The sequence below is a fragment of the Alexandromys fortis genome, unplaced genomic scaffold (assembly GCF_014885135.2).
Source record: "Alexandromys fortis isolate MF-2015 unplaced genomic scaffold, M_Fortis_MF-2015_v1.1 scaffold_45, whole genome shotgun sequence".
In the NCBI taxonomy this organism is placed as follows: Eukaryota; Metazoa; Chordata; class Mammalia; order Rodentia; family Cricetidae; genus Alexandromys; species Alexandromys fortis.
Window position 1 is genome coordinate 4,912,992 of NW_026067926.1, and position 21,750 is coordinate 4,934,741.

Consider the following 21,750-nt stretch of genomic DNA (forward strand, 5'->3'; position numbering starts at 1 on the left):
GCTTCTTACCTGCTCAGGGTAAACTGTGATAGTATGTGAATGACCGAATCTCAAGACATTTTCAAAAGAGTGAAGCAGGATATACGAAATTCCTTCAGCAAAAGTTGTTTTCATTTGAGGAAAGGGCTATAAATCAGTGTTTGAAGTTAAAAGCATAAAACTTGAAAATCCTCTGAGTTTGATGGAGGTGTGATGACTGTAACACATCAAAGCACTGACTGGGTGGAGTGATGCCCACATCTGCAGGTGTGTGCATGCTGGTAGATACTGAGAAAGGAAAGTAAGCCACCGTCAAAGTGATTTTTAATTCTAGTAAATGATAAATGACAACCTGGCTGTTTGGATTCTGTTTAAGTAGCTGGAAATTGGGCATTTGGGGTATGTAATACATATTTTCACTTGTAAAATACACTAAAAATTAGTTTATGCCAAGAAACACCTTAAAATAGGATTAAAATTGTGTGTGTGTGTGTGTGTACATGGATGCACTTATATGCAGCTATGCTGGGAGGCTAGAAGAGGGTGTTAGATCTCTTGAGCTGGAGTTACAGGTAGTTGTGAGCCACCTGACTTGTGGGTACTGGGAATTGAATTCTTTTTTTTTATTTATTTCTTTATTAATTAATTAAAGATTTCTGTCTCTTCCCCACCGCCGCCTCCCCTTTCCCTCCCCCTCCCCCAATCAAGTCCCCCTCCCTCGTCAGCCCAAAGAGCAATCAGGGTTCCCTGCCCTGTGGGAAGTCCAAGGACCACCCACCTCCATCCAGGTCTAGTAAGGTGAGCATCCAAACTGCCTAGGCTCCCACAAAACCAATAGGTGCAGTAGGATCAAAAACCCATTGCCATTGTTCTTGGGGTCTCAGTAGTCCTCATTGTCCGCTATGTTCAGCGAGACCGGTTTTAACCCAGGCTTTTTCAGACCCAGGCCAGCTGGCCTTGGTGAGTTCCCGATAGAACATCCCCATTGTCTCAGTGTGTGGGTGCACCCCTCGCGGTCCTGAGTTCCTTGCTCGTGCTCTCTCTCCTTCTGCTCCTGATTTGGACCTTGAGATTTCAGTCCGGTGCTCCAATGTGGGTCTCTGTCTCTGTCTCCTTTCATCGCCTGATGAAGGTTAATATTCAGGAGGATGCCTATATGTTTTTCTTTGGGTTCTCCTTATTTAGTTTCTCTAAGAACCTGAATTATAGGCTCTGCAAGAACAGCAAGTGCTCTTAACCACTGCGGGAGGAATCACTCCAGCCCCTAAATACACAAAACATGTTTTTTCAATAAAGTTATCACATAATATCTTTAATGGGAAACTACTAAAATGTTATATGAACAGGTCACTCAAATGTCTTTCAGAAAACCATATTTATTTTTAATCTGTATATATTTTTGTTATCTTCCTAAAGTAGATCTTGTTTAGATCCTGAAGGATAAGCTTCTAAGGACCAACACTCAAGTTCAGCTGCAGCTAGAAAGAAAAAGTAAGAATTACAATCTTTACTTCAGAGACTTCACAGTTAACAGCAGGAGTCAGTAAAAAAAGAAAAAAAAAGACCAAGAACCTTATCAGAATAGATTAAAAATGACAAATATGTATCTATCACTACAATTCAAAACTACAATAGAATCGCTCATATATTCACTGAGTTAGTTATCCTCAGGGCTGAGTGTCAGCATGCACTCCCCTTCTCACTCATGTACTGAGCTACTGTGATGAGCCCGGGACGGTGAGAGAAGATATGTTCCAGCTCTCAGTGATCATTTCGTTGTATTATATCCCTACGCCAGCAGTTTCATACAGAGCTGTAGATTTTTTGACAGGTAAAGTTCAGGAAGCACTGGAGCACTCAGAGGACTTCCATGTCAGTGTTGTGTTGATATCGGAGCGTCTGGTGGAGGTGTCCATAAGCTGATGTTGGGGGAATTATGGAGAAAGCCATGCAGGCAGAGGTGAGGAAGAGCATGACTAGTCCATGGACACTAAAAGCAGGACCAGTTGGCCAGAGTAGGTGAGTGGTGAGAGAGAGGACAGGATAACTTGACAACAGTCATTCTGAGTTGTGTATTTCCAGTCTGCATAAGGAAACTGGTATTTCCTCTTCTAGGCTAAAGGTAAGCCGATGAGAAGTAAGTAATGGGATTTCAAATGATACTTGTTAAGGACTACTCAGGAAGTGTGATTGATTGACAAGTATCAATAGATGGTTGTAGTTTTGGGGGAGGTTGAGTACAGACGTTAATGAATTGTTGAGGAAGAATAAAAAAGGTTTTGAAAAGCCATGGAGCCACAGATGCAGGGTGAACAGTACTCACTCGGGATGCCCGCTTTTGCATGCTTTTAGTGTAGAATTTACAGACCAAGGGGCAGGATTCCATTTGCTTCTTAAATTTGTTTTGTAAATTTACTCTAAATTGAGCACATACACATTTACAACATACCTTTATCTACCTCTGCAGTTATGTCTTTTACCATTTGCTGCTGCTTCTGAAACATCAGATTTTATAACGTTAAATTCAAACAAGTGATATTGTGGGAATGACGTATCACTTAAAATATATCTTTTATGACCCCTCAAGACCTACTAAACTACAAACTTCTTAAAGTATATACATATATGAAAGAAATAGAAATGGATTCATTAAATAATGGGGTAGATAAAGCCCCAACCACACATCTCTTGCCACCAAGTGAAACCTCTAGTGCCAGGAATGGGTTACAGATAACTGAGTTGTTGATCAGAGGGGTCTCATGGAAACTTCCAAACAACTCAGGCTATTCCCAGAACTATTGGTTACTCTCTACAAACTGATGGTAAGGCCTTATTGCTGAAGACAATACCTACATATCTCATTGAAGAATGAGAATCATGGAGAAGCTGCTGCCTAACTAGCACATTTACCTCTACTGTCTAGTGTTCATGGCATTGGAAGGTACTCTGCATGCTACTAGAGGAGAAAAGTAAACACTAACCCAGTCACAAACCGTTTGATCTGCAATGGTGATGGGCCTGCAAGATAAGCTGGTGCAATAGTGGCATAAATGTTATGGGAGTAACCCACTACCATCGGATTAGATTTAAGTTCTGCTCTATGAGATGGAACCTGTCCTAGTTATTGCTGTGATGAAACACCATGACTGAAAGCAAATTGGGCAGGAAATGGTTTATTAGGCTCATACTTCCACATTGCTGTTCATCATTGGAGCAACTTAGGACAGAAACTCAAGCAGGGCAGGAATCTACCTGGGGAACAGGAGATAACGCAGAGGCCATGGAGGGGTACAGCTTACTGGCTTGCTCATCATGACTTGCTCCTATTGCTTATAGATTCCAGGAGCACCAGCCCAGAGATAGTACCACCCACAATTTGCAGGGCCTTCCCTCATCAATCACTAATTAAGAAAATTCCCTTACAGATGGCTCTTATGGAGGCATTTTTCTTAACTGAGGTTCCCTCCTTTTAGTTGACTAGATTGTGTCAGTTTGTCATAAAACTAGCTAGGACAGAACCCAAGCCGACACTGCTTGGGTGGCCAAGAACCTGAGACTCCTGGGAAAACCAAATACTGTTGTTCTGCTAGAGAAACTTTGCAAAAAAATGACTCCTAATAACATTCTGCTACGCCCATAGATCAGAGCCTCACTCAGCCGTCAGCAGACAAGCTTCCTTCTGCATTAGATGGGAACTATTCCTGAAGCCCATAAATGAACAATGTACAGAGAGTGAGGGGCCTTAGAATACTCCTTCCTAAATGGGAGGTCTTCATCAAACTCCTCCCTTCAGGGCTCAGGGAGCTATGCAGAAGAGGAGGTAGTAAGATTGTAAGAGCCAGAGGGGATGTAGGACACCAAGAAAACAGTGTCTCCTATACACAGCAGGACAGACACACATGAACTCAGAGACTGTGACAGCATGCACAGGGCCTGCACAGGTCTAAGTCAGAGGGGGTGAAGTGGAAACAGCCCCCATCCCTAACCAAGGTGCTATCTCCAATTGACAGCTGCTTGTGAAGGAAAAATGACTTTTCTCCAGTTGAGTCTCACTGGGTTTATAAACCACATTTAAGGGTAGGCTTCATGTCCTTAGTGGATGGGCAACACGAAATGAGCTGACCGGTATTTTTGTAGGTTTTTTTTTTTTTTTTGTCTGTCTCATATTGCTTTGGAAATTTCTTTTTGACCTTCTAGTCTTGTATATTTATATTGTGACTAATTTGTGTGTATTAATTTTTTTACTGTGTGTGTTTCTTACGTTTTTCTTTGTGAATTAAAAAATTTTTTAAAAAAATTTTTGTATATGAGTGCTCTATTTGAATGTATGGCTATGTTTTATTTAGTTAGGGTTTCTATTGCTGTGAAGAGACACTATGACCATGGCAACTCTTATAAAAGGAAAACATTTAATTGGGGTGTCTTACAGTTTCAGAGGTTTAACTCATTATCATCATGGTAGGACATGGTGGCATGCAGGTAGACATGGTGCTGGAGAAGGAGCTGAGAGTTCTACATCTTGATTCATAGGCAATAGGAAGTGAACTGAGTCCTGCACTGGGAGTAATTTGAGCATAGGAGACCTCAAAGCTTACATCCACAGTGACATATTTCCTCTACAAGGCCATACCTACTTCAGCAAAGCCACATTTCCTAATAGTGCCACTCCCTGTAGGGGCTGTTTTCTTTCATACTATCACAAGCTGCATGACAGAAGAAGGCATCAGATCCCACTATAGATGGTTGTGAGCCACTATACACCTCCTGGGAATTGAACTCAGAACTGCTGAAAGAACAGCCAGCGCCCTTAACCTCTGAGCCATCTCTCTAGCCCTTCTTTTTGTTTTTTTTTTTTATATTTTTATATCATCATTATTATTATTTTACTTGTTTTCTAAAGAAAGAGGAAGAAGTTGTGGGTTTGGAATGGTAGAGAGGTGGAGGAGATCTGGGAGATGAGGGGGCATATATTTTATGAAAAAGAAGTATTTCCAATAAAAATAAAATAAAGGGGAGGGGAGGCAACAATAAGTTGACCCCTGAGGCCCATTGGCTAGCCAGCCTAGCAGAATCAGGAGCTCTAGGTTCAGTAAGGAACCCTGTCTCAGAAAATAAAGTGGAGAGTAAAATAAAATAAAGTGGTTGAGGAAGATCCCCAGTGTTGATGTCTGGTGTCCTCATGCACAAGAGCACATGTGTATGCAAACTGTCATTACAGAGACAACGCCAAATGCACACACACACACACACACACACACACACACACACACACAAATGATGATGACGATGGTAGCAATAAGAGTTTCTCACAGAGAACATGCTTTGTTTCCTGACATTACCAGGGCATAGACACTATGTGGTGAAGCCAGTAAGACTGGGGAGCAACAACAAGATCATTAATAAAAACTCACAACCATTCCTTAAAATATTTAGATTTATTTATTTTGACATGTGTATGGAGGGCAGAAGAGGGTGTTGGAGTTCCACATAGTTGCGACTGTTACGCTGGTGTGGGTGCTGGGAACAGAACCCAGGTTCAAAACAAACAAAAATAAATGTGTATTTAAATATAGACATATTTAAATAAAATTTTAGAACCTAGACCTAACTTGAATATTACTTATGAAAAACAAATATTAATAAAATGCCTGTGTATTTCAAGCTTAAATCATACAGACTATATGTGTTATGTTGTTTAGATTAATTGGGTAAAAAGTACTGTAAGTTTTGATCTATTAAGCATTATTATTATTTTTTTTGTTTTTGTTTTTCGAGACAGGGTTTCTCTGTGGCTTTGGAGCCTGTCCTGGCACTAGCTCTGTAGACGAGGCTGGTCTCAAACTCACAGAGATCCGCCTGCCTCTGCCTACCAAGTGCTGGGATTAAAGGTATTAGGCATTATTTTACAAGAGAATGTTGTCTTATTAACACAAAATTCTTCATTATCCAGCTCTATATATTACACAGATTAGCTGATGAATATTAGCAATATTCTATGCCTTATGAAACTTTGCTGAGCTTTTTCACTTCAGCAGGTTTTTCATTAAAATAAAAATTCCACTGCACTTTGGATAGCAGAGAGAAAGAATACACGCTGTACGCTGTCAAGGTCTGCATGGACTTCTGAGTGTGGAAAGGGGGGAAATGGTTTGTCATATGAGAGTTAGGTTGGTGAAGGGTTAAAAGTCATGTGTTCTAGATTACAACTAATCAGTTATTAACACGAGATTGCAGGAAAGTCATTGAGAAGAAGGATGGAGATAGGTTGAAACCTGTTTTCAGATGAGATCTGAGGGGTTCAGGGTGGTTCAGGCCATTTTCAAACTTATCTTTCTCTGATCTATGATTTTCAAGAGTTGGAACAAGAAAAATAATATGCAACTCTTTGGGGTCAGAGGCTGTGACTCATTTGGGAGCATGCTCGGCTGGCCTGCATGAAGCCCTGGGTTCCATTCCCTGCACCACACAAAAAACGGTGTCACCACTGGGGAGGTGGAGGGAGGCGGGTCAGAAGTTAAGGCCATCCCCAGCTGTATAACAAGTTCCAGGCCAGCCTGGGATACATGACACCTGTCTTTAAAAAGTTCAAAAACATAAAATTCTTTAGTTATAACTAATTTATTTAAAATAAGAACAATTTTTTTAAAAACAGCTGACTAATTATAGTTAGCTATTTAATTACAGAGTATGTGGGATGCTATACTCTATATTGTATTACCCAAATTAAATTGTTATCACTTAAATCTTTGGATAGAAGCTGCTGTCTTATTAATGTCCAGGGTCTGACCCTTAGCACAGTAAATACTTTGTGGTTATAATAAGGAAGTGATATGTAACATCTATAAATTTTTGGTGTGAAGATTTCCTTGACAATCTTTAACTTTTGATTCTTTATGGATTTTATATCGTGCATGCTGACCCCACTTATCTCCCCGGCTCTTCACATCTGCCCTCTGCCATTGCAACCTTCCCCTTCCAAAATCAAAACCAAATTTAAAAGAAAAACCAAAGAAACAACAACAAATAAAAAAGAAAAGAAGAAAGAGGAGGAAGAATCTTGTTGTGGAAGCTGTAGTGTGGCCCTGCTGAAGCACAGTTTACCTTCTAGTTCATTCATGTTTACTTAGAAGTGTTCGTTGTCCTGAGTCATTGTCCTGGCTTGAGACCTCTGGTTTCTGCTACATCGAAGTCTTTTGTGATGTTCCCCGCCCCCCCCCCCCCAAAAAAAGAGAAACAGTTTAGACAGGAAGCAATCGAAGAGAGTTCTGAAAAATTGTTAAAGGGATGCTGAAATGTAGCTCTTCACAGTCGATAACTTCTCTCTGTGTGTGTGGTGGGGAAGAACTCATTTTTCTTTAAGGGGCTGGCCACTGGGAGTTTGAGCATGCTCCATTGAATATATGGGCAACACAAATTGGACCTAATGTCTGTTATTTTATTTATTTATGGGGGAAGACAGAAGGGTGGGAAGGTGCACTTGGGAGGAATGGGAAGTGACTTTGATATCCACGTGCATTGTATGAAATTCCCAAATCATTAATTAAAAACTTCGGCATTGGGCAGGGCATCCAGCCCCAAACAGATCTCACACGCTTCAGCCAAATGGCCCTACCATATCCTGCTGCAGCAGCAAAGGGCCATTCCCTGTATGTGACTCCGAGTACCTCCAGCTGTTAACCAGTTCCCCCAGGCCCTGGACTGGCACACAGCTGCCCAGCTGCTTCAGCTCAGACACATAAACATGCGAACAAATGTTCTCTTCTTAGAGAACACTGACTATTGTGATCTCTACTGGACTCGCATAAGTCAACTAAACAGTTCACTGTGGCACCAAACGAAAAGAATTGACATGACTAACAGATAATAGAGTTGGAACGCCAAGGGACAGAAGAGAACACCGCTTACCTTGAGCAGACTCTTCCTCCTAGACTCAGAAGGCTGAGAGCTGGATGGAGAAGGCTCTGGGGTTCTGCTTGTCATGAAGCTAGCGTCGCATTTTACATAAGTATTACATTTTGTGACACCAGGACATTTGGGGACAGGTCTCATACTGAGCGCACTCTGCATAGTTCTGTTCCGTTCTGTCGCCAGCAGAATGTCTGTTCTGACTTTACTCAGTTTGCCGTTAGTCCTGTGGAGATTGAACAAGGGCAAATTCTTATGCTCTTGTTCCCTTAATGAGTGTGTTCTTTAGAAAGTACTTCATATTTCCACTTGCTAATGTCTTAAAGCTGAAAATGTGTTGGAGTACACCTTGGGCACTTAGATTTGTCCTAAAGAAGTACATCTATTCCCAAGCTAACAAGTAAATCCAGAGTAGGAGAGAGAGATGAATACCTGCTAATGACGAGATGCTGCTATGCTCATGTTCTTGACTGAAGGGACAGTAGTCCACTTGAATATGTGACTCTGCCAGCCCTTGCTCTTCTCCTACATTTCCTCTGCCTTGCTAAAAACTGTTAGATTACGTCCCTAAAGTTAACTATCAAGGTCTGTTCCCTTATTTGGATACATTCCTGAGGATGAGTACCACCAAAGTCCAGCGATCAAAAGTCCTCTTTGGTTTACCTAACTAACATGCCCAATCTAAATATCCCACCACATCCTAGCCCATTCTAACAAAGACCTTCCTTTTTACTCCTCTTAAAAATTACACCTACAGATGGGTGGTGGTGATACACGCCTTTAATCCCAGCACTGGGAGGCAGAGGCAGGTGGATCTCTATGTGTTTGAGGCCAACCTGGTCTACAAGAGCTAGTTCCAGGATAGGCTCCAAAGCTATAAGGGAAACACTGTCTCGAAAAGCCAATAAACAAATAAACAAATAACACCTGCAAGGTCATTTGCTGCTGTTTTCTGCTGAGTCAGAAGCAGGTACTTGAACTTTTTTTTCCCAGCTAAGAAAGGATCTCTCTGTGAAAACACATGTTTAGGTGTGGTTTGTGCCTAATCTGGGGTCTGGAAGGAAACCCTCACTGCTAGGAGGGGTGCCTGTCTCACGGACTAGACTAACAATTGCACCAGAAACCACAACAAACAGTTGCGTGGTGATCTGCAACAAATGTATACAAATGTACAAAATGTACACAATTTAAAAAGTAAACTCATAAACTAGTTAGAGATTGTTGTGCCCAGTAAAGCAGCTTTGGGTTCAAGAGTAATTAGATGAACAGATTTTCAAGTTTTTGCCCTCGCTGTCTACAATTCACCCATAACTTGGGAAAAATTAAGCATTTTGTACAGAGGGAAATTTAGAGGAGCAGCCTCTGGGATGGAAGGTGGTTCTCCCGAGGATTTAAGAAAACAAAATGAGTGGTTCCTGGAGCAGTTAGCATCTTAAGTCATCTCAGAGATGACACTGGCCCAGGGGTTATGTTTAACTACATTGTGAACGGTATTTTGTCCATCACTGGGTTAGCCCTCCCCTAGGACTCTGTCTGGATGTACAGCAGAACAGCTGTAAAGTGTGCCAACAGGTAGCTCTAACGGTGACACCAGAGACACGATGGACTCAGTGTGTGTGCCTGGAGGGGCAGTGTCATTGCTGTGGGCCCTTTGGGCGTATTAAAGTAGTTAAATTGTTAATGTTTCTATCTGAGAGAATGTTAGCATAATTTTCTGACACTATAACTGCCTTAATTAGCTGAAAGACCAATTTATCACTAGGAGGGAACAACATATACAACTAAAAGTTAAAAGGGGGGAAGTGTTCTGCAGCCACACTGTAAGTGTAGGTCCATTTCCTAACATTATTTTCCAGTTATAATTTTCAGCTTGCTTACATATCCTACTTAATCTTACAAGTCTGTTTCCGTGAAAATCACACACTAGAGACTAGTGAGTCTTTCCCGGCTTACTTGCTGAGCTTCCCTGATAATATCTTGCTGAGCTCCCTTTCTTTGACACAGCATTGCCTGTATTTCTCTGCCTTTCTTGCGTTAGACTCTCCTTCAGCCTCCATTTTCTCAAGCTCGGATTCAAGATTTTTCAGCCTGAGTTCCATTTGGCTCATTACCGAATCATTATTACTGTCTCTTAGTGCTAGTTCATGTTTTTTATCTTCTGATTTTGCCTATGGAAAATTGAAAGGATATACTTTTAAAACAATTACACTAAACACTCAAAATACTTGCTGTTCTTGCTTTAGTTTTGAGTAATTGATTCCCAGAGTAATTTTAAATATGTGAAATAAGATGCCAGAGTTAAAAATATCAATACTAACTCCATTAAAGTCAATCATAACATGATACTGAACCTTGTTTGGTCTGATCGGATCATGAACCCAGGGCCTCCTGCTGTTTCTGAGCTATGAGTCTTGATTCTGAATTATTCGCAGACTTGCCCTTATATAATCAGTTCACAGAATAGAATTGACTCAACTTTCCAAAAACCCTGAACAGTGTAATGTAATTTAAGAACAATTCAGAAGCATGGCGAAAGTTCTATATCCCAGTTTCACTTTCCCTTCTGGTGGTCTTGTTTTATGCTAAACTGCCGAAAAAGTTGAAAATGATTATTCTGAGATATCAATTGCATTTTTTAATGATGGAAACTGAAGTAATTAAAAAAATAACTGCTGTGGGATATTGTTCTCGTACACTGTAAAGATTTGTCACTCGTATTGGTTTAGTAAATAACTGATTGGTCAGTAGCCAGGCAGGAAGTATAGGTAGGATAATTAGACTAGAATTCTGGGAGGAGGAAAGGCAGAGAGTCAGTCACCAGCCAGCCACAGAGGAAGCAAAATGAGAATGTCTTACTGAGAAAAGGTACCAAGCCATATGGCTAAACATAGATTAGAATTATGGGCTAATTTAAGTTATAAGAGCTAGTTAGTAATAAGCCTGAGCAATATGCCAAACAGTTTATAATTAATATAAGCCTCTGTGTGTTTATTTGGGACTGAATGGCTGTGGGACCAGGCAGGAAAGAAACTTCCATCCATAATTAACTGATGTTACCTGCCTTCTGAAAATCTCCAACACCATCTGTGATGAGACACCCAGAGGACACACCCATCAGTTATGCTGCAAAAGTGTTTTCCTGTCTCATATGTCTTCTAAATGATGACTTCCTCCCTTCAGCCCCCTCCCCCATTGCACTATTTTCTCCTCACACTGACCTACCATGTTCTCTCGTAGCTGATGCTGCAGGTCTAGCACTTCTCTTTCCAGAACCTTCTGATCCTTGTGGAGCCTCTCGTATTGCTTTTGTGCTATTTTTATTGATAACAACTCCTGCTCAATGTATTTAAATTGTACATTCAGAGGTAGATATTTGGCATTTATAGTTCCCCACTTTTCTTTCAATTCATGGATCTACACAAATAAAAAGAGTCATATAGAGTGGTATAAAGAGAATTTAGGTTAGAAAAGCATAATAATAGAAAAATAAGAGAAACTCTGACTCAGTTGCAATACATTATAGTCAATAGCAGAGTTAGAATGTAATCCATTGAAGTTCGTACAAAATCAACAGAGTGAAAGTCACAAAGAATCACAAAAGTATGCTGTAAAAAATAATGCTTCTATTAATTCTTTGAGAAATTCATGCAGTGTATTTTGAGGATATATACTTTACTTCTCTCCAGGTCCTCGCAGATCCACCCCCACCTTCCTACCCAGACAACTTGGTGTTCTCTCTCTTTCTCTTTCTCTCTCTCTCTCTCTCTCTCTCTCTCTCTCTCTCTCTCTCTCTCTCTCACACACACACACACACACATTCTCTGTCTCATTCTCTCTCTCTCTCTGCCTCTTAAATCCATTAAGTCCAGTTTGTGTTGGCCAACTTCTCTTGAATGTGGATCCTGCACTGGGGCATGGTCAATATGTGAGGGGTCACACCATCAAAGAAAACTGACTCGTAGGCTGGACAGAAAGTTCGGTGGTTAAGAGAACTCGTTGCTCTTACAGATGATCTGAGTTTGGTTCCTAGCACCTATCTGGTGACTCACAATCATCAGTAATTCCAGTTCCAGGGATCTGATCACCTCTGACCTGTGTAGGCACTAGGCATGCATGTGGTACACATACATACATTCAGGTAAAACATTCATGCACATAATATTAAGTAAATGAAATCTTTAAAAGTAGAAAGAAAGGAAGAAAATTGACTCTCTTTTTCTCAGCAGCTATCAAATGCCAATAGCTTCTCAGCTAGGAGTGAATGTTTGTGTTCTCCTCCCTCTTCCATGATGCGTTTCACAAAAAATACTCATCTTTGTCACAAGATATCTATACTGGACCTCAAGCTTTTTTTCCTTCTGATTTGTCTCACTTCTTTGCTTCATAAAATTGCCTCTTAGTAAAGAATCTTTCCCTCTTCCCTCTTCCATCCCTTTTTTTTTTTTTTTTTGGTTTTTCAAGACAGGGTTTCTCTGTGGTTTTGGAGCCTGTCCTGGAACTAGCTCTTGTAGACCAGGCTGGTCTCAAACTCACAGAGATCCGCCTGCCTCTGCCTCCCGAGTGCTGGGATTAAAGGTGTGCACCACCACCGCTGGGCTCCTCTTCCATCTTTGATGCCTATAATTTATGAGGAAGTTTTAGGGACACCAGTTTTCAGTTGTTTAGGTTTGCATTAATAAGAGACTTCCAAACCAGGCAGTGGTGGTGTACACCTTTTATCCTAGCACTCAGGAGGCAGAAGCAGGCAGATCTCTTGAGCTGGAGCCCAGCCTGATCTACAGAGCTAGTTCCAGGCCAGCCAGGGCTACACAGACAAACGCTGTCTTGAAAAACAAAACAAAACAACAACAAGAACAAAAAACTAAACAACAACAGCAGGAAAAAAATCCCAAAGATTCCCAGAATAAGAGTCTGGAAATTAGACTGTAATTAATTAATCTGATAAATGTGGAGTCCAAAGTTGCACATCTTTTTCTGAGTTGGGGATGTTGTGCTCATTTGAATGGCCGTCTTATTTTTTTTTTTTTTTTTTTCGAGACAGGGTTTCTCTGTGGTTTTGGAGCCTGTCCTGGAACTAGCTCTTGTAGACCAGGCTGGTCTCGAACTCACAGAGATCTGCCTGCCTCTGCCTCCCAAGTGCTGGGATTAAAGGCGTGTGCCACCACCATCCAGCTTGTCTTAATGTTTTCACTGCTGTGAAGAGACATTGTGACAGAGGTAATTTACCAAAGAAAGCATTTCTTTGGGGGCTTGCTGCAATTCCAGAGGGTGAGTCCATGGCCATCATGGTGGAGAGTCTGGCAGCAGACTGGGAACAAAACCTCCAAGTTTACCTCAGGTGACACACTACCTCCAACAGGGCCACACCTCCTAATCCTTCCCAAGCTGTTCCACCCAAGCTGGGAAGCAAACATTTAAATATCTGAGCCCACAGAGGCCATTCTCTCCAGAATATCACAGCCACATTACAAGAAGTACTGATTTCCAGGAAGGCCTTTGAAAGAATCTCCTAGTACCAAAATCTAGTGATTGGACCCATCCGTTTGTAAACAAGAATGGCTTAATTTAATAGCATTATGCAGTCGTTTAATCTTTCTCAGTGTGCTTCTGAGCACATTGTCAAAACCATCATGACTGGAGCTGATATTTATGTCTGTAATTCACCAAAAGCAGAAACAGATAAAGTAGGCTTCAGCAACTAGAATTGTGGTTGAAAAGCTACCACGAAGAAAGTGAAGGGTAGGACTGGAGAGATGGCTCAGGGTTATGAGCGCTGGCTGCTCTTCCCAGGGATCAGAGTTCAATTTGCACCACTTCTATGCTGGCTCACAAGCTTCTGTAACTCCAGCTCCAGGGGGGCTGATGCCCTTTCCTGGTTTCCAAAGTCACCAGGTGCACAAGCGGTGCACAGACAGACATGTTGGCAAAATATCCATACACATAAAAAAAATCCATACTTTGTTTTTCCTTCTAAAATATGAGACCTCTATTCAGAAAACCCAACACGAATGTCTTAAAGAAAGGAATCTGTGTTCCTGCATGTGAGAAATGTGTTTAAAAACGCTTGATTACATGCCATGTCAGCGTCAAAGAGGATGTGGAAGCTGGGAGCTCAGATGAGGTATGTCAGATGAGGGCTGTCATTTATGCATAGCTAAGAAAGCACTTGAAAATCAGACCCTTGATAAGGGATTCATAGCCAGAATAAAGGACTCCTACAAATAAAAGAAAACACGATTTAAAACTAGAGGTGTCATGAATGAGCATGCCTTCCCAGCCTTTGTGTGACTTTAGTCACATGGCAATCCTGGGACACTTGGAGCGTTTTGCATTATTGGGTACTGCAAACAGTCCACCAGAAGGACTAAAGTGGCAGGGCTGTGATGTTTTCCTTCACAAACACGAAGATCAGATCAGGGGCTTTGGAATGAGGAACTTGCCTCACCCCCAAAACAACTCTTGTGTAACAACCAATAAATTCGCTTTCGTACAGCTGTTGAGGTTCAGTTCCTTGAAACTGTTCCTCTCTGCTGCCACAGGGCCTGGATTGCATCTTGGAGTGACCTTTTCTGTGATCATCCCATGTAACATACATAAAATAACCAAATAAAATTGATGCTATTCGTGATTTAGTGGCTTGTGAGGGTGTGTACTGCTTGGCTTCACGTACCAGCTTGTATTCAACAGAACACCATTTCAATGGAAAATAACTAATTTTCATGGGCACCAAGTGTGAACATTTGAGGACTTATATTTTTGGTCTCTAAACAAATAAAATTACCTCATTTTTTAACACATCCACTGAAATATTCACTTCAAGTTCTTTAACTTTTAAATCTCCATGGCAACTAAATTCTCCATTTTCATGATCATTCAATTTTCTTTTCATTATTTCTAAGTGTTTCTTTATTCTGCAAAAGTGTATAGAGTCAGTATGGGAAGTCTTGTAAATAGTAAATGCTTAACAATTTTTCAAATGGATTGTATGAGCTATCATGTTCTTACATACATTATTTCTTTTAAAATGAAACTACACATTATGAACTCTCATTAGTTTCAACTTAAAATTATTGAAAGTACTTTAATGAAATATTAGGTAAAGAATATAAAGAAAAGCTTACGGTTTTTATGTCAGATAAAGAATGAAAACTATAACCATATACCGAATTGTTTTAACCATTTAGTTTAGTATTATAGTATGAAGCATTAACTAATTATTTTTTTTGCATTAACTAATTATTAACAATTAGGAATAACCCATAGATCAGTAATCAAGGTAAAGAAGAAATATTTGGGTATGTGTGAGCTATAAGCATACAAGAGTTGATTATCCATAGACTTTGGTATTTGAGGAGGGTCTTAAAACCAAACTTCTGCAGATACTAGGTGTGACAGTATTTTAGTTGTTTGTATGCATATACAGACACATACAGATATTTATATATGTAGATATGTAACAGACAAGTTTAGCAACATGTATACTTCATGTAAAAATGGGTGACACCCACGGAAAAATAATGTGTCTGTAAATATCATTGTTGAAAAAAAAGCAGAAAGAAAATAAAAACCAAATCAAGCCAAACCTGTCTCAGCAAGGGAAAGGGGAGGTGGTGGACATGAAGCCGCCCCTCTCTGGAGCAGGGCAATCAATAGCTGCTGGGATACAAGAGTCAGAGTTCTCTGAAAGTGTGGATGCTGGAAGTCAAACACATGCCGGCCGGAGGCCACAGTCAGGAGTCTATGAGCAGCATGGATTAGAATTGATGGTGAAAAAGGAAGGTACAAAGTTGAGTGTGTGGGGAAGGAGAGGCTGGATCTGGGGGGAGGAGGGAGGGTAAATATTAAAATAATCTAGGAAAACTCAAAGAACAAAAAAAAAATAGAAAGAAAAAGAAAAAATGAAGGTAGATGAAGAAATGTATAGAGCCATAACCAAGGCATCTCCATTATTGATTGCTTTCAGGATCACTAGAAAGTAAATATATTTTAGCATCCAAATTTTCAGATTGATTCATGAGTTTTTGAAGTAAATTAAAAAAAACAATAACTTTTGGCTGTTAAAACAGTTATAAAATGAATTCATATTTAGGTGCTAATAAAATCAGCTAAGTAAGTACGTGAGTAAAGAGATTTGAAATATTAAAATCTTACTCAGTGAACTCCCTCTCCAATTCTTCATTTTTACTCTTCTTTTGGTCCAAAGAACACTTCAGACATAGTATGATTTTGTTGAGTTTCTTTAGCTGTTCCTCTTTGTTTCTCGTCTTTGGAAAAAATATAAAAACTACCTATAAAACTTGATATGAACTATTCTTTCTTAAAATATTACTTATTGCTGGGCAGTGTTGGTGCACGCCTTTAATCCTAGCACTTTGGAGGTAGAGGCAGGTGGATCTCTGAGTTTGAGGTTGGCCTGGTCTACAGGGGTGAGTCCTAGGATATCCAGGACTGCATAGAGAAACCCTGTCTCAACAATAACAACAAAAACAAAACAAAACAAAACAACAACAACAAAAAACTATGCCTTAAGACAGGTTATCAAAAATCATTATCCCATTCATTCAGTCACACCTCCTATAAAGCAAAGAGGATGCTCACCAACAGCGGGAAGTGGCATCAATGTGAATACATTAAATATTTGTGTCAGTGGGCTGTTCACATTTCCTGCAATGCTCCTTTTAGGAAAACATGGGACAGAGGTGAGCAAGGACCCGACTCACCAAGCTTGCCCATAGCTCCTGAAGCTCTGCAATTTTCTTTCCTTGTTCTTGTATTGTAACTTCTGCCTCAGAACATTTAGCTTGAAACCTAAAATGTGTTTTATAAACAATTATTCTTTCATATGAATTTTTTTACAACATTGCTTAATGACAAAGGACTTAAATTCTTAAAAAATTGAAAAGTAGATAGCGTTTCATTTTCTAGTTGTATTTTACAGAGAATGTGTAAATTTTAGGTAAATGAACAAATATCACAAAGGTTTTTCTTCCCAGTGTGGTGATGGAACTCAGGGCCGTGGGCATACAAAGCAAGCCCTATTCATCCCACTGAGCTGTGTCCCTAGACCTAAGGAACACAAAGCTGAGATGTCCCTTGGTCTTCACAGAGCTATCCTTATTGTAACCGACATGATTTTCACATTGTACTGATAATTTGCTTTGTAAATACTCAGGTTAATTGTATGCTCTTTTGAATCATACTTCTGCAAGTGATCCTGCGTCTTCTGAGAACTCTGTATGACTTCTCTTTGTCGATCCTGTGCCTCTTGCAACTAAAACAAAGGATTAAAAAGAAAACTTTACTACTGTTCTAGTACAAATCTCCCTATCACATGTTTCCACACTAAAATTACTTTAAAATATTTATTTCATATGTATATGTATATGTGCTTCAATGTGTGTAGATGCACCACAAACATGAAGATGCCTGTAGAAGCCAGAAGTGGGCATAGGATCCCCTGGAGCTAGAGGAAGTCACGGGCAGTGTGAGCTGCCCTGTGTGGATTCTGGGAACAGAACCCAGACGCTCTGCAAGAGAAGCAAGTGTTCTTAACTGCTGGACTGTCTCTCTAGCCTCCTCATGCTAGGATCTTATGAGCATGTATCTGCTCATAATCCCTGTATCTGCACACTAAGGGGACTTTTGTGCTCTCACCGTGGAGTTTACTGAGTTATTGCAGAAGGGATTTTATCCCCACAAATCTAAAGCACTATGATCTGAGTCAATGACCTGTCCTGTGACTGACTGAAATATGGTATGCTTATTTTGAAATCGTATTTTCTCAGATACTCAAATTGATAAAGTTGGCAAATGAGAAAAAAGTTGAAATCCTATTATAGTGAATGTTTACATGTTCAAAGTGCCAACTCAAGTATAATTTTAAAAATTCATGTAGACAAACCACTAGAGCTATGCAAGCAATGATTACAAAGTAACAAAATACTCCAGCATAGGAACAGAATGCTAAAGGAAAGTGTGGGAGGCAGCTTCTAAGTGAGATGCTTCTAAGTGAGAACGCTTGTGTCTGAAGCCCAAGCTCCTGTTCTAATAGCTATTGTCTTAAACTAGTTTTCTGGACCTTGGCTATCTCATCAGTAGAAGAGAGGCAATTACAACATCGAACACCAGACTTTATGGCTGATTAGATTGGAAAATAAGCATAAAGTAATTAGAAGAACTGGAAAGACATCGGGAGTCATAGACAGCATCTGCCGCTGCCATCGCACCTGCTGTTCTCACACCGTCCTATCTTGCAGGCAGGTGGCATGTTCACAGAAGCCTCCTGTTGTAGGAGGCGAACCTAACTGTGAATAAAGATTCCCTTTCTCTGTGTCAGCCAGCACTCTGATGAACGGGAGGGTGGTTACTAAGGGTAACGTGCATGACATGGCGCATCAAAAGAGCTTTGATGAGAACCTCTCTGTTGATGACTCACTACAAATCTAAACCACAGGTCAGCCTCCGCTATAAAGGTAGAAAAATCTCACTTTTTCCATTGTAAGAAAAGTAGATGGAGTTTTATGTTTAAGCTTTTAACATATATTTAGATGAAAACTCTTCTTATGTCAGTTTTGGAAATTATGAGTATTGTATGAAGTACTTAATTTTATCCGAACAAGCATTTTTTTGTTTGCTGTGTTTTGTCTTTTCAGTACTGGGGATGGAGTCCAGGGCCTCACATGTTAGGCAAGTGCCCACCAAGCTCTACCAACTGTTCAGCAAAAACATTTTAATGTTTACGTGGAAAAGCGGTATCCTTATCAAACATTACCTTTCCCTAGGCAGTTTTATATTTTGACAAGATCGAGGCACAAAACAAAGTGAAATAAGACCAAATGAAGAAAGCACACAAAATGAATGACTTCATTGTTCTGTACACACAAGGTAAAGACTTGGAAGAATCTTCACAAAATAGTAAGCTGTGAGTCTACTCTGAATAAATGATTACAAATGAAAAAAAATCTGGAAAGAGAAGAATTATGATTAAAAGCCAAGAGACGGTGAAATCAGCACGCTCAACTTAAAGGGTAAAATACAGTAGCAAAGAAATAAAAATATGCCCACAAAATCATTTCAGCATTACAAATAGAGGCAAGAAGTGACCGTGGCCCCAAAACCCTTCAGCTGGCGAGTGAGAACGTGGGGCAGCCATGTGACAGAATACCAGTTAACAACAGGAAGAAAGGAGTTTTTATGTAACAGTTATGAATCTGAAAACACCATGTGATAGAAACTCTCAAGAAAGACTGAATATTTCTAGGAAACTTCTAGAAGAATGGGGAAAATTATAAAGCCAACAATTTAGACTTGTGGGAAAAGACTGGGAAAGAAAAAAGACCTAGGGAGAGGTTGACAGGTAGGGGATTTGAAGTTATTTTTTAAGGTGATGAAAATATTCTGAAATTGATAGAGTGACCATTACATGGATCTGCGATTATGCTAAGAGACCTTGAATTTGCCCTTGAAATGGTTTCCATAAATTGCATGGTGGCCATTGTATCTCATCATAAACTCCCTATAAAAACAGTGACAGGAACAAGAAGACTTTCTTCTCTATTTTTGGATACATGGTATATATGTAATGTATTTCTATGCTTTGTCACTAGGTCTAAAATGGAAAAAAATGTCTACAAATTTTCTTTTTTTAAATTTTTTAAATTTATTTATTTATTAAAGATTTCTGTCTCTTCCCCGCCACGGCCTCCCATTTCCCTCCCCCTCCTCCAATCAAGTCCCCCCTCCCTCATCAGCCCAAAGAGCGATCAGGGTTCCCTGCCCTGTGGGAAGTCCAAGGACCACCCACCTCCATCCAGGTCTAGTAAGGTGAACATCCAAACTGCCTAGGCTCCCACAAAGCCAGTATGTGCAGTAGGATCAAAAACCCATTGCCATTGTTCTTGACTTCTCAGTAGTCCTCATTGTCCGCTATGTTCAGCGAGTCCGGTTTTATCCAAGGCTTTTTCAGACCCAGGCCAGCTGGTCTTGGTGAGTTCCCGATAGAACATCCCCATTGTCTCAGTGTGTGGGTGCACCCCTCGCGGTCCTGAGTTCCTTGCTCGTGCTCTCTCTCCTTCTGCTACTGTTTTTGCTGCATGTATCTGTGCCTGGTGCCCATGGAGGCCAGAAGAGGGCACTGTATCTCCTGGACCTGGAGTTAGAGATAGTTGTGGGTGCTGGGAGTTGAACCTGGGTCGTCTACTTTTTCTGTTTCTTTTCTCTCTCTGTGGTTTTTTTTTTTTTTTTTTTTTTTTTTTTTGAGACAGTTTCTCAGTGTCCTGAAACTCACTCTGTAGACCAGGCTGACTTTGAATTCAGAGATCCATCTGCCTCCACCTCCAGAGTGCTGGGATTAAAGGCATGCACCACCATGACCAGCTGAACTTGGATCTTCTGTAAGAACATCAAGCGTTCTTAACCACTGAATCATCTCTCCGGTCCCAACTTCATTTTCTGAGAGACGGGGTATCTCTGTGCAGTGGACACAGAACTCTGGGATCAGAATACCTTCATTGTGGAGCGTGGCGCTGCACGCGTATCGGATGCAGTGTTGTTTTCAGAAACCCCTTGTTTTGAAATAGGAATTAGTTCTCTGTAAAGGAGTCGATGAATTGAAAACAGGGTGTCTGCTGACGACTGTATATGTCCCCTTTCCTTAGCAGTTGCAGTAGCAAAGTAGGAAGCATCCTTCCAGATGAACATGTCAAGGGAGTGGGATTGCTGTCACAAACTAGGAAATCCATCATTGGCGGCAAGGGGTTTGCAGTCATGGGAAATCAGCTCCTCTGAAAAACATTAAAGCCTTTGCTTGGCAAGGCTCTCACGGATGTTACTATTCAACTGCTGCAGACTGGGCACTGAAGACTATCAGCTTGTTCAATGGGAAAAGCGTGCTTCTAGCATCCCCAAATGGTTTACATATGCCCACAGCTGGCTGCAGAGATGGCTCAGTGGTTACGAGCACTTGCTGCTCTTCCAGAGGATCTAGTTTCGGTTCCCAGCACCCACACAGTGGCTCCCAACCATCTGTAATAGCAACAGTATTCAATACTCTTTTATGGCCTCTGTGGGCACCAGGCATGCATGTAGGAGACACACACACACACACACACACACACACACACACACACACACACACAAGCAAAAACACTCATACACATAAAATAAAAATAAAGATGAAAATCTAACAATTCTCTTTGTTTTTCACCACACATGTAGCTTCCTTTCTAAAACATGTGCACATTCACGTATCAACACATCAGTCAGCTGCAAATGACTGACAAAAAGTGTCTGCACTCTGGTTTTTCTCTTGTGCATTTAACTTTTGCTTGCCATGGTGATTTTGCAAAGTGCAACCTTGTAAGAGTCTGGTATTTGGTTCTCTGTGAGTTGCCAGTCAGTGCTGTTTTCTTCTTCATAGTTAAAGGTACGCTTCATGAAGGTTTAAGCCCACATCATTGGTGGCAAAAAGCCTGAAAGCTTAATTAAATGCAGAACTTTCAAAAATCTATGCAAAGGAAGCTGGCTAATGCCCAGGGAAAGACTCACTCCACATGGGAACCTTGTCACAGAGCAAGGCACAGACACGACTGTGAAGGGAATTTCTTTGTGAAGCACAGAACAAGTCTCTTTACACTTGTAAAGCTCACGAGCCCGCGTTTTGGCATAGAAAGTGCCCCAGTTAACATTTATGACAGCACATGATAAGCCTCCTCATCCATTCCTCCAGGGTTTACTGCAGCTGTTTGGCTATAACTGCCATTATTCCATTTCCCTTAGATTTCAATTAAAACAAGTTTATGTGCCTGTGTGTGTATGCCACGCATGTGCAGGGGTCCCTGGAAGCAAGAGGAGGGTCCCAGATGCCCC

General features: G+C 40.7%; 1 protein-coding gene across 1 annotated transcript in view; it reads right to left on the bottom strand.

Annotated features, from left to right (window-relative positions):
* Nucleotides 1–1,389: 1,389 nt before the first annotated feature.
* Nucleotides 1,390–21,750, bottom strand: part of LOC126502275 (ankyrin repeat domain-containing protein 26-like) — a 64,163-nt gene continuing 43,802 nt past the window's right edge. The window contains exons 22-30 of the mRNA XM_050143145.1: nt 17,085–17,155; nt 16,605–16,692; nt 16,036–16,148; nt 14,666–14,795; nt 11,107–11,298; nt 9,838–10,052; nt 7,885–8,110; nt 2,429–2,474; nt 1,390–1,457 (exon numbers count right to left, since the gene is read on the bottom strand). Of these exons, the coding sequence (XP_049999102.1) occupies nt 1,390–1,457; nt 2,429–2,474; nt 7,885–8,110; nt 9,838–10,052; nt 11,107–11,298; nt 14,666–14,795; nt 16,036–16,148; nt 16,605–16,692; nt 17,085–17,155 (1,149 nt within the window). The remainder of the gene's footprint in view (nt 1,458–2,428; nt 2,475–7,884; nt 8,111–9,837; nt 10,053–11,106; nt 11,299–14,665; nt 14,796–16,035; nt 16,149–16,604; nt 16,693–17,084; nt 17,156–21,750) is intronic.